General features: G+C 42.6%; 1 protein-coding gene across 1 annotated transcript in view; it reads left to right on the plus strand.

Moving 5' to 3' along the window:
- CUL5 (cullin 5) overlaps window positions 1–22,047 on the plus strand; it is an 85,115-nt gene extending 63,068 nt beyond the window's left edge. Inside the window, exons 14-19 of the mRNA XM_074984850.1 lie at window positions 4,718–4,841; window positions 5,058–5,233; window positions 5,336–5,497; window positions 8,046–8,164; window positions 9,731–9,854; window positions 16,596–22,047. Of these exons, the coding sequence (XP_074840951.1) occupies window positions 4,718–4,841; window positions 5,058–5,233; window positions 5,336–5,497; window positions 8,046–8,164; window positions 9,731–9,854; window positions 16,596–16,790 (900 nt within the window). The 3' untranslated portion in view covers window positions 16,791–22,047. The remainder of the gene's footprint in view (window positions 1–4,717; window positions 4,842–5,057; window positions 5,234–5,335; window positions 5,498–8,045; window positions 8,165–9,730; window positions 9,855–16,595) is intronic.
- The last annotated feature ends 218 nt before the right edge of the window (window positions 22,048–22,265 follow it).

Consider the following 22,265-nt stretch of genomic DNA (forward strand, 5'->3'; position numbering starts at 1 on the left):
TAATATGGAAGAAACCCCAGAGAGAGCAGTTTTACTACATGACCCTGAAAACTGTGTCCTTCCATAAAGACTTTTCATACTGGAAACATATGCAGTCTAAGCTGCATGATCAGAATACTCTACATAAAGGTCCATACAATATGCCATATGTGGGATTTGCTTTCTGAAAACAATTCTGTAAAATTCTGTGTATCTGTTCTTGTAACATTGGTTGATATAGTTAGGCAAACTCTGTGACTTGAAACTGTCAGCAGATTAGTTCCTGCTAGGGATGTTAATATCCATTAAAATAGTAAACTGGTTAAATTATTAAAATTATGCCATTTAACCAGTTAACTGCTGGCAGGCAACAGCTGGGGCTGGGCTTGAGGTCCTACCTGCCTAATGCAAATATGGCGCTGTTTCCCCATGCCTGTCCCTCAACAGGGCTAGGAGCTGGCCAGCCTGATGCCGCCTGGTGCAACTGACGATCCAATCAGTTACCCAGTAAGCTTACCAGGTAACTGGCTAACCTTTTACATTCCTAGTTCGTGCCCTGTCAAAAGAGCAGCCTTAGGGCTAGATATGCAAAAGTTGTGTTGCCACCAAAGAGTCAGATGACCAGATGTGCCACTAATTGGCGGTTGAGGCATCCAAATAACCAGATTTGTGAGCATATTCGTGGAAGTAACATGTAAGTTAACTATAAGCTTTGCATATTTGTATGCATAACTTTTAGCTTTTTGGCTTATGCCCTTTCAACTTATAAGATCTGTCAGTCTCTTAAACTGTGTCTACATATGAATGAAACGTTGAAATATGTGGTCCTCTTTCAAAAGAACAGGAGGAGCGTCTACATGTGCAACACCCTCTTTCAATCAGGAAGATTTTCCCCTTTCGAAAAACTAAATCGAAAGAGTACATGTGTATACACTCCATATCCTACGTTTTCGAAAGAGGGGTCAACCATGGTGCTCATCAGCTGGAGCGCGGGGCCACTCCAGCTTACAGCAGCAGAGCTCTATGATCCCTGTGTCCTTCACCTTAGAGCAGCACTGATGCAGAAGCCCCGTGGTAGGAAGTTGAGAGCGTGCTAGGAGCAGCCCCAGCACGCCCTCTGCACAGCCCAGGAGCAGCAGCAGGTGACAGTGACCAGCAGCCAGCCCCTTCCAGAGCCCGATGGCCCTCCCTCCGAGCCCTCGCAGGGCTCTGGGGACAAGGGGAAAAAAAAGGGCCCCCTCCTGGACTGAGAGGAAGCTGAGGGACCTCCTTGGGTTGTGGAAGGAGGAGGATGTTCTCCACGAGATGGGTGTTTTAAGTGGCAAAACGCTGCAGCATTCGCCTGCCTGGCCTAGGGCCTCCTGACACAGGGCTGCCTGGAGCATACTTATGAGCAAGTATGCTCAAAAGTAAAAGAACTCGACCAGGACAACGCTGGCCACTTCAGGGCAGCCCCAGCTACCTGCCCCAACTTCTAGGAGCTCTGGTGCACCCTGGGGCCCTGGTACAGCTCCTCACCCCCAACAGTCCTGGATACATCTGCGGACGAACCTCAGCCAGAGGCAGCGGAGCAGCCCAGTCCAGGGACCCAGGAGAGCGAGGGCACCTCTGATGGGTCAAGCATGGAGGGGGACTTCATGATCTACATCCCCTCCCACTCATCCAGCCAGGCAACCAGGAGCCAGGCATCCCCAGATTTTGCCAAAGGACTCTCCAGTATGTATACGGTGGGGCACACGCCTGGTCTGTGAAGTGAGGACAATGCACTGGCCAGCCAGCTGCGCACAGAACCAGGGGTACAAGCTGATCCGCCGTTGTACATGGCACCCCGTGGCAGCTCACCGGTGATGGCCAGCACCTGCCCCCAGTGGACAACACCATGAGCCACACGTGGGGTGGTGGCCAGTTGGTGCTGGACAGCACCTGGGGACCATGCACCACAGGCTGGGAAGCCCCACCCATCTGAGTAGCCCCCCGGCCACCGTGCCGTCGGGTGGGATGCCCAGCTCTTGGGTGGGAGTGTGCACCATGTGGGCTGCACCCCCCTCCCCCCCAAGTCAGCCCCTCCCCACCCGTCCCCCAGGCTGTGGTATGTTACCAACACGCTGTCCCTCTCTCCATACAGCTGCACCATCCGGGGGCCAGGAAAACCCTGTACCATCCCTGGTCTCTGAGTCCCTTGGCGGTTGTTAAAGGCAGCTAGGCCCCAACTTACTCAGCACACCATCGGTGCTGCGGCCAGAGAGCCCCCCAGCAGGCAGAGGAGGATCCTGCCAGTTGCCGCCAGGCCGAGGTGGCTGAGCGGCACCTGTGGCTCCTGGAGGCTGACCTGGAATGGCGGAGGGCGGCGGGGGACAGGCTGCTGACCACCCTGGAGGGCATCAGCACCGTGCTCTAGGAGCATGTGCCCCAGCTCCTGGCCCACCAGCGGGGTTCCTCCAGCCAAGCCTGCTGCTGCCTTCCCGCTGAGCCCCCCCACCCCTCAGCCTTACCTGCTCGTGCTCCCCTCCCTGCCTGGAATGCTGCACCCGGAGAGGCAGGGGATCCCGGGACTGACAGGGCTTGTGGCCCACCACCCTGGCCCTACACTGAGCCGCCCTCCCACCGTGCCCCCCTCCAGGTTAGGTTTCACCATCACCATCTTTCCCTTCCCCCACAGATATAGTTGCACGTAGTGTTTAGTTGTTCATAAATTTTTATTTTCCATACACCCCTCTGTGCTGTGTCCCTCAGGGGGATGGTGGGTAGTGGGTGTGTGGGTGCGGCGCTGATGGGGTGGTGGCAGATGTGCATGGGGGGATGAGGGTGGGTGCAGGTCACAGACAGCCATCCACGAAGGGCTGCCTGAGGGCCTCCCTAATGCAGAGGCCTTGCTGGTGGACCCTGGTACATGGGGGTGGTGCCTGGCTGCTCATACACCATGCTGGCCCCATTGCGCCCCCTGGACACAGGCGTCTCCCTTGCCCTCCACAGTGTTGTGGAGGATGCAACAGGCACCTACCACCTGGGGTACATTGAGGACCCTGACCTCCAACCTCATGTGGAGGCACCTTCACTACCCCTTAAGTTGCCCTAAGGCCCAGTCTGACATTGCAGGTGTGGTTGAGGCACTGTTTGAACGCTTCCGGGGTGAGGTCAGTGTGTCCCATGTATGGCCACAGGAGCCATGGCTGGAGGGGGTAGGTTGCATCTGCCACCGTGTAGAGCAGCCTGGTGATTGCTCCCCCCCCCCCCCCCCGGGGGTCTCATATTGGGGGCGAATGTGCCGGTCCTCATGCGCCAGCAGATCGTGGAATCCTGTAAGGCGCTGGCATCGTGAGTGCGGCCGGGCCAGCCCACGTAAACGTCCGGGAACCAGCCCCTAGCATCCGCCGGGGCCTGGAGGACCACCGAATGGTAGCCTTTTTGGTTCACGTATTGGATGGCTCTGTGTGCGCCATCCAGGGTGCTGAAGCAGTTTGGGAAGCCCAGGTCCTCGAAGCCCGCGATGGCAGCATCCAGATCTACCAGGCAGATGACCCTGTGTGGCAGCATTGCATTGATGACTCTGACAACCAGCATTTGGGCGGAGGGGGTAATGTGCTCCTGTAAGGGCGTGGTGGGCCATCCCCCCTGGCTCTGGCCTGCCCCCTCCTAGCCTGCTGCCCCCACCTGCCTTCTCCCTGCCCGCCTGGCCCCTGCAGCTGGGGGTTTCCCTCCGTCCCACCCCCCAGCCCATGGCAGGCGTGACTCAAGCCTTGCTTATATATATAAGTTACAGCCCTGACAATGGCCTTGCCCACCCCAAACTGTTGTCCCATGGAGTGGTAAGACTGGCCTGTTTCCAGATGGCAGTCACGACCCGCTTCTCCAGGGAAAGAGCAGGCCTCATGCATGTGTCCTGGGGCCAGGTGCAGGGGTGAGCCAGTGGCAGATTTTGTTGAAGGTCTGTCTGAACATACAGAAGTTCTGCAGCCACTGCTCCTCATTCCACTCCCCCAGCACCAGGCGCACCCTCCAGGCTGTGTCGCTGGGATGGGTCCAGGGGTGCCAGGGCACCCGAGGGGTGGGGGGAACCCAGCGTTGTCTTGGGCGGGGAGGGCCCATGGCCCCAGGGGGACTGCTCAGCCACCTGAGTAGATGGGAGGTGGCTGTGGCAACCATGCAGAGCACTGATAGCAGGCTCTCCAGGATAAGGCTATCCTCATGCAGGAGCTGCTGCTGTGTGCCTCCATCCTGGAGCACAAGTGAGATCTGCTGGGCTGGGCAGCACTCAGCTCATGTGGGGTAGAGGAAGGGGCCCATTAAGGGAGAGGCTGGCTGCGGCCTTGCCATTTCCTGCCCCCTTCTTTCAAAGGAGAGCTTGGAGCCATGTGGATGTTCCCTTTCAAAATACCGTGGCAGCCCTTCAAAAGGGGTAATCTGCTTTTAGCGTGTGGTCGCTCCTTTTTGGCGACCACTCTTTTGACCTCTCCCCATTGATTTTTTTCCCTTTTGATGGGGTGCTCATGTGTAGACCCAGCTTTAGTGTTTTACCTGTTCCGTGTTGATTCTTGAAAGTAATTCTTTCATTCAGCCCTGATTTCCTGTTCTTGTGATATATACAGACAGCTTGCAACTTGCTATCACAAAATGTCTTTTTTTTTTATTTTTTTTTATGGAAGTCACTTAATTAGTTATTGTAATGCTCAAGACTGTATGCAAGCTTTTATCTTAAAGATTGTGGTGTCTTGGTGTAATTTGTTATCTGTTTATACAGGAAGTGGGTATGCCAGCAGATTATGTGAACAAATTGGCTAGGATGTTCCAGGATATCAAAGTATCTGAAGACTTGAATCAGGCCTTCAAAGAAATGCATAAAAACAATAAATTGGCCCTACCAGGTATAGTTCTCAAATGTGCTTTGATGTTTAACTCATATTAAAAAATAGTTCTTTTAAAATATGGGATTACTATAATTTTTAGACTTCATATGGAACATAGGCAGTCAGTCAGAACACATTACTTAGAAGTAAAAAACAGTTAAAATACTCCTTTGATGTCTCATTTGGTAGTATGCTTTCAGATGGATACATTTTAATGCTCTCTGTTTTTTATAGCTGATTCTGTGAATATTAAAATTTTAAATGCTGGTGCCTGGTCTCGAAGTTCTGAAAAAGTATTTGTATCGCTACCCACGGAACTCGAAGACCTCATCCCAGAGGTAGAAGAATTCTACAAGAAGAATCACAGTGGAAGAAAACTGCATTGGCATCATCTCATGTCTAATGGAATTGTAAGTGTATGTCATTAGAATCTGTGTCTATAATAATAAGTAATATGCTTGTACACAAAAAACCACAATGAGCACAAACATATGTATGTTTTCCGTTTTCAGATAACATTTAAGAATGAGGTTGGCCAGTATGACTTAGAGGTAACAACGTTTCAGCTGGCTGTGCTCTTTGCATGGAACCAAAGACCTCGAGAGAAGATCAGCTTTGAAAACCTTAAACTTGCAACTGAGCTCCCTGATGCAGAACTTAGGAGGACTTTATGGGTATTTTCCCTTTCTGTTGAAACAGATTTCTTCTTTGCCTTTATTTAATACTTAAATATTCATCTGAATGTGTTTGAAAGTACAAACTCTGGCAGTGCTTTGCAGTTGAAAAGTGAAAACCTTTTCTTATTACCTGTTAAGTTGCAATGGTGCTTCTTTGTGCTTTACACTAATACGGGGTGCACAAAGTGGAGGACATGCCCCCCTAAAGGGGGCGTGAAGCTTCTAAAGGGGCATGCAGCGTGATCAGACACCCCTGCCCAGCTGCGTCACTTCAGAGTCTAGCTGCATACAAAGACAGCCCCTCTACCTCTTAAATCAGGAATTCTCCTTTTTCTTGCCTGTCAAGTAGGAAGGGGCAAGGGAAGGGACTTTGGGAATAAAACAAGCAAAAAGGGGGAGAAACACAAATCAATATCTCTTGAGTCAAGGGCTAGAGGAGTGGCTTGCCGGAGGGATAGCTCAGTGGTTTGAGCATTGGCCTATTAAACTCAGGGTTGAGAGTTCAGTCCTTGAGGGGGCCATTTAAGGATTGCAGGGGAGGGATAGTGCTTGGTCTTGCCAAGAGGACAGGGAACTGGACTCTATGACCTCCTAAGGTCCCTTCCAGTTCTATGAGATGTGTATCCTCATATATTATCTGTTTCTCTCCCCTTCCAACGCAAAGCCAGAGCCAAGGACTGCTTTCACTGGACATCTCTTCTCCCAATTCCTTTGCAAAGGAGCAAGCTGCTCCCTCAGGCTGCCTGTTCCTTGCCTGCATTGGGGTTGGGGAGGGAACAGTGGCAGAGATCTTCAAAGGTTCCCAGCAGCTAGGTTCTCACCAGACAGGTTAGCCTGCAAGTCCCTAGGCTTCTTAAAGGGACTGCAAAGTAGCAAACGGCTAACCCATTCACCCCTTCCCAGCGCAGCCATGTTCCCTTTCCGCAAGCATGTGGCCGGCTTCCTTTTCTTTCATATCATTGGGGTTTCTTTTCCTCCCTCTGACTCAATTCCTTTTTGCAGAGAGGGAGCAGATTCTAGGCGCTGCAAACGGCAAGGCAGGTCCTGTGGGACCTGCTGACTTGCAGTGGTCTTTGGGCTGTTCGCAAGTCTGAAATGAGACATTGCAAGTGGTAAATCTGGGAGCCAAGTCTGATTAAAAATCTGGAAAATAGAAAGAATTTCTGTGAGGCCCTAATCCCAGGGGAGCTGGTATAATTTTTATAGTGGGGATGCTTAGAGCTTTTGAGCCAAACTGGAAGCCCCGGTGCACCTAGTTCTAGTTATCTATACCCAGTCCTGGATTTCTACTCTTGGCTCCAAGCCAATTGTCTTCAAGCAAAAGGCCATACATCCAGTAGTGATCGGACCTGGGACTTAAATTTGTCCAAAGTGCTGCACCAACACAGATTAATGACAAAGGGGAATATACAAAGTTAGGGCTCTGAGTAGCATGCATTAACTTTAGTCTGGTATTGCTAGTTCTTCTGATTTTATTACATATCATGATATTTGGTTCTTTTCTTAAAGGCCAAGGTCCTGGAGTCAAGTGCTTTCATGAGATTCTCAACTTTTTTTTTTTTAACCAAGTATGTTTCTAGACCTCAGAGTTGCAGAGAAAAACCTTGAAAATGCGAATTGAGTGCATGCTAAAAGCTGAGAAGCCAGAGGACCATAAAAACAAACAAAAAATATTTTATTAGTCTGAGGGGTGGCCATGGTAGTCTGTATCTGCAAAAACAACAAGAAGTCCCTTGGCACCTTAAAGCAGGGATGTGCATAATCTATGCTGGCGCCCCCAGCCTCTGTAGTCTCTCTTAGCAGCTTCCTCTGCTGCTGGGGGAGTGCGGCACATCACCTTCCTAAGTGAGAGGCAGGGGGGACTGCCATTCACTTCTGGATGGGTTGAGGTGGGGTCCTGTTAATTGCAGGGACAAAAAGTAGGGCCCCATGTGAAAAGTTTGCTCACCCCTACACAAATATACTGATACAGTTGTTACCTGTAGGCATTCTTTCCTCTCAAGATCGCCAAACTTACACTTTTGGAGGCAGCCATGTCTTTCTGACCAGATGTTGCTTAAAGTTTACAAATGTAATTGTTCTTGATGTGGGCCTCATTAAGATTTAGGGGGTCAGCAGTTACTACTCTTAAGTCACTTCTTAATAAAGTACATTATATTTGGGGGAACACTTCTGTAATCTAGTCAGATCAGCAAAAACTTGGAAGAAGCCTTGAATGGATCAGATTTACTATGGGCCATTTCTGTGGCACAGTTTATGCATTTCTGTTCTTCTGAATGATACTATTTATATTAAAACATAGCAGAGAGAGAGGTGTGGTAACTAATCTATCACAACAGTGTTTAATAAATCATTGATATGATAGTAATTATTCTGAGTGCCAACAGCATACATGAGCTTTGTACAGTCAAAACAGACTGCACAGTCTCCCTGCCAATGAGCATGTGGTACAGTTGCCTGTTACACAGTTAAATCCTAAATGTTAGTTGGTTGGCTCTGTTTCCTTTTCATGGTGTCTTACCTCCCCCCCCCCTTTTCTTTGTAGTCTCTTGTAGCATTTCCAAAGCTGAAACGTCAGGTTTTATTGTATGAACCTCAAGTCAATTCACCCAAAGACTTTACAGAAGGAACCCTCTTCTCAGTGAACCAGGAGTTCAGTTTAATGTAAGATATTCTTTGAAAATGAAGTTGCTATATAGTGTTTTAGTACTAACAGTATTTCTCTTGATATAAACTAATTTCTTAATCTCTTACCCTGTGTCTACAGGTGCCCCTCCCTTTCGAAAGGGGCATGTTAATGAGCAGGTTCTAAAGATGCTAATGAGGCGCTGCAGTGAATATGCAGCACCTCATTTGCATAAAGGCGGCTGTGGCGATTCGAAAGTGCGGCTTTTTGAATTGCATGCCACCCGTGGAGATGGGACCTTCTGAAAGGCCCTCCCCCGCTAATTTTTGAAAGCCCTTCTTCCTATCTGGTGCTCAGAAGAAGGGCTTTCGAAAACTGCGGGGATCCTTTCGGACGGTCCCATCTCCACGGGTGGCGCACGATTCGAAAAGCCGCACTTTCGAATCGCCGTGGCTGCCGTTATGCTAATGAGGCGCTGCATATTCATTGCAGTGCCTCATTAGCATCTTTTGAATCTGCTCATTAACATGCCCCTTTTGAAAGGAAGGGGCATGTGTAGACCCAGCCTTAGTGTGGAGGTGCAAAATTGAGGTGTTGATGACTTGTGACTAATGAGTCCCACAGCACTTCAAGCAGGAATAAATGTTTTTAGAACAGAATCTGATTAAAAAATTGATGCTATCTACAATTAGGTCACAGTGTCAGGAACATTGGGAATGATATTTTCACTTCTTCTAAATTATTATTTCTGTGCACTATTAAAAGTAGCTCAGCTGTTGTACGATATGGTAAAGGGGACCATATTGTGGCTAAGGAGCATAGAAGCCTCATTGATGCTTTGGGATCTTTCAGAATGAAAGATGCTATAGAAATAAGACATTATGAAATCAAATGCATATTGGTTAGATGTTATGGTACTTTATATGGAAGATTTTAGGTCTTTTTATGATAAATAACTGTAGGGCTGCGACTCTCCCTATTTGCTGCTTGGGCTTGTGAGGGGGATACAGTTGCAGCTGCTGCTTAGTCCTTAACATCTGCTGAGTCCCCTGCAAAGGATCGAAGATGTCCGTCCTTCCTTCCTCGAACACACACACTGGGAGAATGGATGACATGACACCATGATACAGAGGAAGCAATATGGAAAACTGTGGGGAGTGAAACTTGAAAAATTCTGCTATCATGATTTTCATATTGATCATAATGTATCTGATTTTTCCATTGGTTTCTGTGATGAACAAAGCAGTAGCCCAACATTCTAGTTCTACTTTTGTATGCACTCTTTATCCAAACCCTTAATTTATATTGTATGTGAAGTATTTTTGTCTGTAAAACTACATAATGCCACAATCCAGCAGCGTAGCCTGTCTGACATTTGTTATGTATGTATGTGTGTTTGCATCTGCTGATGCTTTAAACTAGCCTACAGCTGTTTGGGTGGAGGTTGGGGGGTTTCATAGTATGCTGACTACCCACCAGCCCTTGCTGCAGTACTGCTATACAAAGTCAGTGATGCTTTGCTCTAAGGCTAGTGTGAATTCCTTCTTAATGTAAAATGCATATATTCTGTTTTGTTTTCACATAAATGTAATTGACTTTTTCAGAAAAAATGCTAAAGTTCAGAAAAGGGGTAAGATAAATTTGATTGGCCGGTTGCAGCTCACTACAGAGAGAATGCGAGAAGAGGAAAATGAAGGAATAGTCCAGCTAAGAATATTACGAACCCAGGTGAGTGAAGTTTAACAGAGAAATGTCAAATGATCCCATTTCCTGTGATGTACTACAACTGCCAGAAGTCACCTCCGTTTCTGAGATATTCTTCCATTAAGAACTTATTACATGGGATGAAGGTAGCTTGAAGCCCAACATCACAAAGTCTACAGAGCACAAGAAGTCTGTGGTGGTATGCTGCTATGGCAGAATTGTATAATAGTCCTTTCTTTTCCCTATTCTACATGACTTGAAAAAAGGCTATTTTCAAAATTTTGTTTGTTTTCCATTTTATTGACTTAGATGTTCATCAGTATAATTAGGTTTTGGACAGGATTAAAAATGAAGTGTTTTTTTTTTTCAAAAGGGTTTACAGTGCATGATTTTTTTGAGAGGAAGTTTCATAAATATGTTCAACATGGGAATATGTACTCTGCAGCATTGATCTGGAATATAAGTTTTCATTTAAACATATCTCATCTCTAGCCCTTACAGTTGTGAAGAAAACCTTCAGAATTGGAAATGAATGCAGATTTGTCTATTGAAGTCAGCCTGAGACAATAGCTCTCAAGGTGTTTGCGGCTCAATCCAAATTTATTTATTAGGTATTAATACAAACAAAAGATTGTTATGAATGATATGTGGTTAATTTTACTTCTGATCATTATAGCAGAAACCTCAAGCTAGTGCACTTTATATAAGATAACAGTTAACATTGTTGTGAGAAAAGTGAACATCATTCTGGGATGTCTTAGCAGAAGTGTTGTAAACAGGACACAAGAAGTAATTCTTGCATTCTACTCCACACTGATTAGGCATCAATTGGAGTGTTGTGTCCAGTTCTGGGCACCATATTTTAGGGAAAATATGAAGAAATTGGAGAAAGTCCAGAGAAGAACAGCAAAAATTAGTAAAGGTCTAGAAAACGTGTAAGAGGGAGGGTTGAAACTATTGAATTCATTTAGTCTGGAAAAGTGAAGGGGTTATAACAGCTTTCAAGTATCAAAATGGTTTTTATAAGGAGAAGAGAGAAAATATATTCTTCTTAACCTCAGGTGATCAGAAAAGAAACAATGGGCTCATATTGCAACAAGAGACGTTTAGATTGGACATTGGGGAAACTGTAACAGTCAGGATGGCTAAGCACTGGAATAGATGATCTCTTGGGGTCTTTCTCAGTTCAGTGAGTCGTTGGATGTAGTTGTAAATGTTGGGATGAAGCACATGGGATGAGCTAGCAGATATTAAAGATCAGTTGTGGGGGAGGGTTACAAAGCAGGAAATTCAACTTATCCTCCACTCCTCTTCAAATCTAATGTTGCCCAAAAGAGGGACATTCTCACCCTCCCTATTATCAGATACCTTGGCTGTCTTCTGTGTATCAAAAAGCAAAACTTCCAATTGTTGTTGAGTGTCTATAGCCCATCTGTCCCTTGATTATCTGCTGAAACCTCCTACTTACCTTGATAGCCACTATACTGTAGTTCTGTATTTTCAATATAAACATCTGCAGGTTATTTTCAATAGCATTGCTTTAGAATTGTTCCCAACTTCTCTGCTTAAACCTTTTAAAAAGTGTAGTAAGGAATGACTAGATGAGTGAGGAAAATTAGCCATGGATAGCCAACTTTTCACCTAAGCAATTTGTTTTTATGCAGAACCAATCAATAGTAAATGAAGGTTGTTACTTAGCCATTAGATGGTAATCTGTATGAAAAGAGTTGCTGCTTGAACTTGGTCTAGTTCCCAACAAGCCAGTGTCCCACTCGTAGAACACACAATTGTAGGTGATTTTTCCTTTGAGGACTCTGAGCTGAGATGCCAAAAACTGACTTCTGGAAACAAAATTAACAGTGCTTCCAGTGGCTTCTGTCAGATCAACTTTGAGATGGTGGAACAATATTGGGGAGGAATGCTCAGTTTTGACTTCAAATCTCAATTTGAGCCCTAAAATGGAAAATTATATTTGTTTACGGGTAATATTGATCTTTCATGCTGACATAACAAACGGTCATCTGTAAATGGCAGAGAGCAATGCAATGGGACTGGGCACTTTGTAGTGAGGACAGTGGGATACTGAGTCTCACTCCAGCCAGGGCAGAAGTTCCTAACAAAGATGAAGAAACAGTGTATTGCAGTTCTCACTTTTCTTTGACCATTGTGTATGCAGAATGGGTGAGAGCAGCATTCTTGTGAAAGACTTGTCAGACTGTCAGTGCCGAAGAGTGATGTGCTTTCTTAAGGAACGTTCCGTCTTTCATTTATTTCTAATGAAGGTTTAAAAGTACTTCAGCAGTTTAAGAGAAATGCAGTTCTATAAAAATACATACCTATGTGGAACGTCTCCAAGCTGACAAGCCTTTCTTGAGTCATTAGAATGGTCATAAGCCATCCCTGGCAGTAGACTCTCAGCATTTCACGGTACATTCAACATGTAGTTCTGTTCTCACCAGGGTCGGGGATTAGAAGCTCAGGTCCTGGCTACACTGATGGAAATTCCGTTTGAGCTCCATGATGCCTGGCAGCTTGTTTTTCACAGGAAAGGTCATTTTTCTAATGGCAATTACTGTAGCGCACAGAGTGAGTGTGTGCTTTAGTGGCTGACCCATGTTATGCCAAACACAAAATAAGGTTGCATTATGGATGCATTCTAAATTCCTTTAAAAAGTGGTGACTAAATTCCATCATAACTCTTAATCATCCTCTCAGCAATTAGCTATGTACTCTTCATCCACCAAACCCTTAAATTAAATTATTCAGTATCCAGTTAGGTGAATTTAGAGTAATAGTTGTAGGATGTGACTTTCAGTTCTTACCAAGCAAGCTGACAAATGATTATTCCAAGTATAGATCTATGTAACATACTAACTTCAAAGATCCCTACTGTGCAGATCATTCCAAAGTAATCTGTTTCATAGGGGCATTCCGCTCTAAGGGAGCTCAGAGAAAATCAGTTCTCCTGAATGTTTTCATCTTAGATTTTTGAAAACATGGAGTGTGCCTTTTTTTTTTCCCTGAGTGGCTGAAGTACTTGGTCCAGCAATAATTCATATGGACAGTAAAATCCATCTTGAATATTTGCTGAGGAAAAATCTGTGATCTTAAACCAGTCTCCATAGGAATCTAGAGATTTCCATAATGGATCAGACTTGTCTGTCTTGTTCACTGTCCTTTTTCTCCTAGTGGCCAGTTGCTTCAAAAGAATGGAATATTCTGGTCTCCACATTAGCTCTTATCTTGTGCCCTCTTATTTTATAGGTAGGCTTAAACCATGAAGCACGAGGTTCAATATTCCTTCAAAATCTTTTTTGGCATTGCCTATTATAGTCAATATTATCCATATACATTTCCAATCCCACTTTGAAATTTTGCTAAATTCTTGGCTTCTGTGACTTCCAATGGTACTGAATGCTATGATCTGATTCATTGTGTGGGACAAATATTTTCTTCAATGAGTTTTTACAGTAAACTCTTTGATATCTGGCAGCCCCAGGACTGGGAGATTGCTGGGTATTCTAATATGCCAGATATGTGGAAGGTTCCATTATGCTCTGGGTGGGGTGCTGCGCCACATGGGGAGCCACTTTGGCCAGCTTGTGTATCATCATGTGGGGAGCCGCTCTGGGTGACCAGCACATGGCTGCACCACATGGGAGGCTGCTGTGGGCAGCTCATGCACAGCTTTGTCATACGGGGAGCCGCTGTAGGCGGGAAAGCGGAGGAGCTACCACCTGCACAGACACAGGATGGAATCCCAGTTAATAGAGAAGTCTGGTTGTTTGAGTGCCAGTTAAAAGAAAGCTTACTGTAATTTTTTCTGCCTTTGTGGTTTCCTTTTAATATTGCCTTGTTCTTGTGTTCCCAACAGCCTTCTGTGTATGGTTCGCTGTTTTTTCCAGTTGTTAAAGGCTAGTCATCTCACTCACTTAATCCTTGTGGTTACTTCATTTCACACTGTTTAAATATGCATATACATGGCATCATTTCATCGTGGTAAGATCCTGCCCTCATTTACGTTGGTGCACTCCCTCTGAAGTCAGTAGGGTTGCATGGACATGAACGAAAGTAGAAGTTGGGGTCTTGCTGCTTTTCCTAATGCCTATTTTATGTAAAAACAAAAAAGCAGTCCAGCAGTACTTTAAAGACTAACAAAATAACTTATTAGGTGATGAGCTTTCGAGAGACAGACCCACTTCTTCAGATCATAGCCATACCAGAACAGGCTCAATATTTAAGGCACAGAGAACCAAAAATAGTAATCAAAGTTGACAAATCATAAAAATATTATCAAAGTGAGCAAATCAGAGAGTAGAGGGGCAGTAGGCGGGGCGGGGGGAGGGGTCAAGAATTACATAAAGTCAAGTATGCATAAGAGCCCCTATCATGTCCTAGAAAATTCCCATCCCAGTTCAAACCACATGTTAAATGTGTCAAATTTGAATATAAAAGAGAGTTCAGCAGCCTCTTTCTAAACTGTTGTGAAAATTCCTCTTCAGTAAGACGCAAACTTTCAGGTCATTAACAGAATGGCCCACTCCATTAAAGTGCTGACTGACAGGTTTGTGAATCAGGAGTGTTATGTCTGTTTCATGCCCATTAATTCTTTGTCTCAGAGAGTTTGAAGCCTGTCCAATATACAAAGCATCTGAGCATTGTTGGCACATGATGGCATATATGATGTTAGCTGAGAAACATGAGAATGTGCCTGTGATTCTGTGAATAACCTGGTTAGGTCCAGTGATAGTATCTCCAGAATAGATATGTGGACAAAGTTGGCAACAGGCCTTGTTGCAAGAAAAAGTTCCAGGACTGGTGTTCTTGCAGTATAGACTGTGGTTGTTGGTGAGAATCCTCATAAGGTTGGGAGGTTGTCTGTAGGAGAGGACAGGCCTGTCACCTAGTGCTTTCTGGAGTGTGGCATCCTGATTAAGGATAGGTTATAGGTCTTTAATAATGTGTTGCAGTGGTTTGAGTTGGGGGCTGTAGGTAATGACCAGTGGTGTTCTGTTCTTGGCTTTTTTGGGCCTATCTTGGAGTAGCTGGTTTCTGGGTAATCGTCTGGCTGTGTTGATTTGTTTTTTTATTTCTCTTGGTGGGTAATTCAGGTTTATGAATATTTGGTAAAGATCTTGTAGTTTTTGATCTCTGTCAGTAGGATCAGAGCAAATGCGATTGTACTTAAGGGCTTGACTGTAAACAATGGATCTAGATGTGTGTGCAGAATGGAAGCTAGAAGCGTGTAGGTAAGTGTAGCAATCAATGGGTTTCCGGTAGAGAGTGGTACCGATCAGGCCGTCCTTCATTTGTACTGTAGTGTCCAGGAAATGTGTCTCTAACATGGAGTAGTCAAGGCATAAGTTGATGGTGAGGTGCAGATTGTTAAAGTCTCTGTGGAATTCTTCTAGAGTCTTTATACCATGGGTCCAAATCTTAAAGATGTCATCAATGTATCTGAGGTAGAGGAGGGGTAATAGGGGACGAGAGCTGAGGAATTGTTGTTCCAGGTCAGCCATAAATATTTTAGCATATTGTGGGGCCATGTGGGTGCCTATAGCAGTTTCACTAATCTGGAGGTATAAATTGTTCCCAAATCAGAAATAATTGTGGGTGAGAACAAAGTTACATCAGGGATGGTATTCCTGATCGCTTGTAATCTGTCTTCGTGTGGAATATTAGCGTACAGAGCCTCTACATTTATGGCGGCAAGGAAGGTGTTGTCAGGAACTTTTCTGATGTTTTGTATTTTACTCAGGAAATCAGAGCTATCTCAGAATAGCTGGGAGTGTTGGTGGCATAGGGTTTGAGGAGGGGGTCCACATAACTGGATAGTCCGGTGGTAAGGGTGCTGATACCCGAAATGATAGGGCGTCTGGGGTTTCCAGGTTTGTGGATTTTGGGAAATAAATAGAATAATCCAGGTTGGGGCTCAGATGGTGTGCCTGAGTGAAGAAGGTCCCAAGTAGCAGCACGGAGTTCCTTAAGTAGTTGTTATTTCTTTTGGAATTCCAAAGTGGGATTAGTGGAAAGAGGCCTGTAAAATGTGGTGTTGGAGAGTTGTCTGGCTGCCTCCTGTTCACAGTCTAACTTATTCATGATGACAACAGCACGCCCTTTGTCAGCTGGTTTGATTATAATGTCTGGGTTATTTTTGAGACTCTGGACAGCAAAGCGTTCAGCGTAGTTGAGATTGTCTCTCATTTGGTATTGTTTGCTTATAATGTCAGTCTGAGCATGGTTGCCGGAAGCATTGTATGTAGAAATCCAGACTTTCACTACGGCTGTCAGGGGGAGTCCACCTAGAGTTGTTCTTCTTTTGGTGTTGGTAGGGGGTGTCGAGAGAGTCAGACTGTTGTTCATAGGTGTGTCGGAAGAATTCCTTTGGATGGAAGTGTCGAAAGAATCTGTTCTGGTACGGCTATGATCTGAAGAAGTGGATCTGTCCCATGAAAGCTCATCACCTAATAAATTATTTTGTTAGTCTTTAAAGTGCTACTGGACTGCTTTTTTGTTTTGATAGTATATAGACTAGAACGGCTGTCTCTCTGTGCCTATTTTATGTGCTTTGGTAAGATCTAGTGTTACAACTCAACAGGCTAAATTTCCTATAAGCATCATATTTAGGGGAAAAAAAAAGAATGTTCATCACATTGATTTGCTCTCTTTCCTCTCCCACAGCCTCCCAATTAACCCTGTGTATTCATTTTGCTACTTGTACCCAGTATTTCCAAAAATGCTTTTCTTTTTTATCCCCCCTACTAGGAGGCTATTATCCAAATAATGAAAATGCGGAAGAAAATTACTAATGCTCAGCTTCAAACTGAACTGGTAGAAATATTGAAAAACATGTTCTTGCCGCAAAAGAAAATGATAAAAGAGCAAATTGAATGGCTTATAGAGCACAAATATATCAGAAGAGATGAATCAGATATCAACACGTTCATATACATGGCATAATTTGAAGACTCTAAGATGCCAAGAACACAAATTGAAGGGTGCGTGGGCAGACAGCTGCAACAGTTTCATGCTGGAGAAGAACTCACTTTGACTTTCATTACATATTAAAATCCCTGCCTTATCTTACAAGAAGACTATATTTTGCCAATCTCATTCAGCTAGCATGATGGCATTCCCTTCATGTTGCACACTGTAACAGCATGCTGTTTTGTGAGAAACTTGCATTCATGAAGAGCCCGTTTGTGAGCTTTTTAAAGTAGATTTGCGTTACACCCACCAGGAAGAAATACAGGTTTGGGTTTTTAGATGAACAATACTTGCACACACACAAAGACCTTCAAATACTCATGCACTGAGGAACTGCTATTGTTTGTTTTTTGGTTGTTTTTTAAATGCAATTAGGACTAGAAGTAGCACTTTCACTTTGTGTTTTGGATCAACAGAGTAAATGTACTGTCCACCTTTGGTGATCCTTTTTATGTATAACATTTGAGAGGGAGACAGATACATCATAAAAGATATGTATTTGTTACAGTAACAACCTGTTAGCTCAAGCAGTGCTTCAATATAGTAACTGGATTTTAGTATTGACATACAAGTGACATAAAAATATTTCCAACTTGTGGATGTTGTTTTTCCTTAAGCAGGAAATCATTGTTTTATATTGTTTGCTGTAAACATATGGATATACATTGCTTATTTTATCTGGGCAGATGGTTCATTACACTTCTTTTGAAAAGGTGCAGCTTTCTTCCCCATGTACTATCTTATGGCTGGGTCTGCTACAGTGAACATAAATATCAAGTGTATTCCCTTGCACATTTAATATTTGAATGACTACATAAATCTGAAGACATTAAAAGTATCTGATTAACAAGTCCTCTTTGAGAAAATAAGCCTTTGCAAATTCTGGGCAATTAGCATCCTCTCCAGATGTTCCAGTGACTGCACATTTTAGAAATTCCTCGTTATTTTCTTCAGTCAGTTTCCTTTAAAATAAATAAAGCACCAGCTACCTCTTGCTCACCTGAACCAAGAGGTAAAGAATGTAGCTAAAGGAGACCACCAAAGGTTTAAGGAAGAAAAAAACTCCATGTTTTAATGTGCAAAGAGGAATTGAGAAAATTCCTGAGATATATTTGGCAAATTTTAAAGGTTCCCTTTTTCTTCAGCCATGTTAAGTAGCCTCTGGCTCATGTAGCTGTCAGATGTTCCAATGTGTACTGGACTGATGACATAGGTACCACTGGAGCAGAGAGTTTGCTGGTTTGGAGGCTGGGGTAAGTTAGCTTTCACTTGGCAGCATATGAATACTCTTCTTTTAGATGCTGTCAGGCAGCCTTGCAAAATTGTCCTGAAAATTTACCAACCCAGGTGAAAAACCTACTTGTTTATTTCCGATAATATGGAAAGACCCCATAATTTTACTCTCTTCCAAAAAAAAAAAAATTAAAAAAGAAAAATATTTTCCTTAGTTGAGTGGTTAAACAGAAGTTTGCATGATTTACTGTAATAATTAAAATAAGGGCATCTTAACAAAAGAAAATTGTGGGGATAGTCTTTTACTGCCTTGCAGTCTGGGCTTGTCAACACTTAAATGCTACAGCAGAACAGCTGTCCTCCTGTAGCACTTCAGGGTAGACACTACCTATGCCATCAGGAGGGATTTTCCCATTAGTGCACATAATCCATCTCTCCGTGAGGCAGTAACTAGTTGACGGTAGAATTCATCTTTCAGCCTAGCTGTGATACTATGGGAGTTATATTGATAAAATGTCTTTGAGGAGTGAATTTTTCACATCTCTGAGACAGCTGATATGAACTCCTAGTATAGATCAGAGCTGTGTGTCTTATCACTGAATTATGGGCCCATGAAAGTTCCTTAGAGCAATGCATATTTGACATCTTGCCAAATAAGACATCTTCAGCTCAAGGAAGACTTCATGGCCATGCAAAAGAGGAAGGAAAACTGATACACAGCAATTTTAAACTCTTATTTAAATCTCACTGCATACATTGATATGGCTTTATTTATTTTTATAAATGAGTGGATACTGTGAAAACATACTTCACCTTTAAGGTAGGATGGAAACATGGGATTCATAACCTTAAAATGTTGCTAAATTCATTATAAAACATATTGGTGCTCTCTGTATTTTGCTGGTAACACATTCACCAACATTTTAAATTTAGAAAATGAAAATTTGTTCTAAGAATAGAAATCTTTTTGTATGGTGCCACAAGATTTTCAGCATTTGTAACTTGATTTTAAGATGAATAGTAATAAATGTCCATTTGCGAATAATTGGAGAGCGGGGGGGTGGGGGGGAGATGGCAAACAAGCCAGAATTTTAAAATAATTCCATTATGATGATCTGAGCACATATTTGAAATATGGAACAGTTTGCATTATTAAATTGGAGACTAATAGCCATGAAGCATTGGAACATGCAAGATAGTTAAATATAAAAGTGGGCAATGCTTATCTCTTAGGTCCTAACCAAAGTCTAGGAGACAGCTTTCATAAACTGTTTGGCCCAATTTTGCATCCAGACAGCAACGAACTCTAAATGCTAGTTATTTGCATTTCTCCCTTTTACACTAGCATATTCAAAAATTATAATCTGTAAATTATTTCACCATGCTTCAATATGTGGATGAGGGGAGTTTATAATTGACAGCATGTTTATAACAATGTTACATTTCTATTAGATTTCTGTTTGAAAAGAGATTTTTTAAAAAATTGAATCAATAAATCAGACCAGCAACCTCCAAAACATGCAGAGTCCCATCTACCATCTTTCATCAGGTTACTGTTACCAACATGCATTTAAAGCTAATGTTATCTGAAGCATGAGCAGATACATGCAGTAATGTGTTTTGGGGATGGGAGGAGTTCACATCAAAATAAAAATGAGATTCTTTGCTTGCAATATGGCAACAATGCACTTTTGAAGCTGAAGTTTAGTGATGACTGTATATTTCCAAAGAACTAGCTTAAAGAGGTGCTGAAACACATAGTGCCACTCACACTGTCACAGTGAACAGGTATGGAGTGAAACTATTATTGATGTGAAAACACAGTTTATCACATCCTTAATGTCTCATTCAATTGAGAAATACTGTTAAATCTTCTCTGTCCCAATAACTTAATGAAGATCTCAGTTTTAATTCTGAAGTCTTCCATTTTTCTTTCTACTGTTTGTGTCCAAAGCTTGTTTAGTCATCAGATTTTCTTGCACTTATTTTGAACGTAATATAGTTACATTTCAAAAAAGAAAACAATTGGTGGTTGTTTTCACCTTTTCTAAAATGTAATATTCTGAATAGTCAGCATTTTATATTGATTTGCATTGGGATTTCATCCTGTAAATTGCAAATTAAAAAAAACAAAACAAAACAAACGCAAATGGGTGAAAAATGATGATAGTTTTACAGAATTATTTGCTGTCTTAGACTCAAACCAGTTTTCTATTTTCATTTAAATGACTGGGATGCTATCTTTGTAAATTCTTCAAGGTCATATGAAATATTCTTTGTGAAATAAACAATACATGAAAGCTTTCCTGTCATTATACACTATATGTAGTCTGGAGTGTTAAGCAAACTTGAGTTTCTAGGTTGTAATATCTATCTACATATGTTATTTACAATTTTGAATGTGTGCCACTACATACTGAGATAATAATGCTGTACAATTTTGAATGGTAGCAGTTTCTTTTTGGCAGTCTGGCTGAACTATTTTGATGTACTGCTTAATTTTTTGAATTTTATTTTTTAAGTTGTATAATTTATTTTCTTGCAAAATAAAAATGTAATATAAAAGACTATTCCTTTTAGCAAGATATGTTGGTGTTCTCCCCTGCAAAAGTTTTAATCAGCATAGAACTCCTTCCTAGTCATTATATTAGAAATACTACCATGTGTGAAATCTACCTATTCTAAATGCAGTCTATATTATGAGATGAGCAGAGCATCAAAAGATACAATTAAGCCATTTTCAGTCCGCCTTTCTCACTGAGGTAATTTGATGCAAGGCTGTGGGTGTGTGTACGCAGAGACATAGATCTTTCAGTGTCTTTATGTTATATATTAAATTCCTTTTGAAAGATGAAATGTAAATCTAAAATGAAAGGTAACTTGAGATGAGATATGGGCTAAATACCCTCAGTAACAGTGTTGCTCTGGAGTATGCCGCTCACCTTGTGATTCTCTTTGAAAATGTGTTTGTTCATGAAATTCTCTGGTACACCTTTGTTAATGCCTCCCAGAGTAAATCAGTTTGTGAAATCACTGATACCATTAGTACCATGCAATCAGTGGAACTAAAATGGTCAGTGATATCACCAAATAATGCAAACTGATGGAATTTTCAGGAAACTAATACTATATAAACAAACCAAGATGAAGGAAAATTTACGACTAAGTTATTAATGCTGCTGTGACTGTTTCTTTTTGATGTCATTGCTTTTCCATTGTTAAAATTCTTATACTTCAGCTTTTTTGTATTTAAGGTGCACAGAGTAAATTTAGAATGTTTGTGCCTTCTGATATATGCAAAGATTCTTTCTATGGAATAAATACTATTTTTGAATAAATATTCAGTGCTCATGACAATTTTCAGACTGGCAACCCTTGTAGATAGAAAGCTTCCTCATATCATACTGCCAGTGTTTTCAATTCTGTTTGTGAAAACTTTAATGTAAAGGGTAAGTACAATCAGTTGTCATGTCCCACAAATCCTTGGGAGGGTACTTCAACTATCACTTTGAGCAAAGGTAGTAATTTTTATGGTCTTTGTGAAATGTGTCTATGAGAAATAAATAAGATAAGCAACTTCTAGAGAAATTCATTGTGTGGTGGCTACTTCAGCTTCTGCCATCTTAGATGAGACTTGAATCAATGATTCAAAGGTGAAAGGTTCTTCAACTGTTTGTCTTCTGATCTCTGTAGTACCCTGCTGTGCCCAAATATGATTTTATCCATTGACATGTCTCCTCTTTTTATTCCTGTAATGGGTAAAAATAATTTGCTGGAGTGGGGCTGGAATAGCTACAAAAATAGGAAAAATATAAGGTCGCCTGACAAAAGATGGAATTTTCTGATATCCTGCCTTTATTTCATACTTGGTCACTCTAACTTCTGAAATCTCCCAGGCAATTTCAATTGGATAATGTGAGCCAAATTCTGGGATATAATTGGGAGCACACACATCACAAAATGAGGGGGCAAGGTACAGGTTGAACCTCTCAGATCTGACACCCTCAGGACCTGACTGGTGTCAGATGAGAGAATTTGCCAAATGACAGGAGGTCACTATCTTCAAGCACATTACCAACACTTCCACAGTTTAGTGGGCTCTTAGCTGTAACTTACCCCAAATGTCTTCTAAGTAACAGTACAGAACACTGAGAGCTAGGACTGGTAGCTATAAACAAAACTTTACAGGACCACAGAAAACTTAGCCATGCCCAT

The sequence above is a fragment of the Carettochelys insculpta genome, chromosome 1 (genome assembly GCF_033958435.1).
Source record: "Carettochelys insculpta isolate YL-2023 chromosome 1, ASM3395843v1, whole genome shotgun sequence".
Lineage (NCBI taxonomy): Eukaryota > Metazoa > Chordata > Testudines > Carettochelyidae > Carettochelys > Carettochelys insculpta.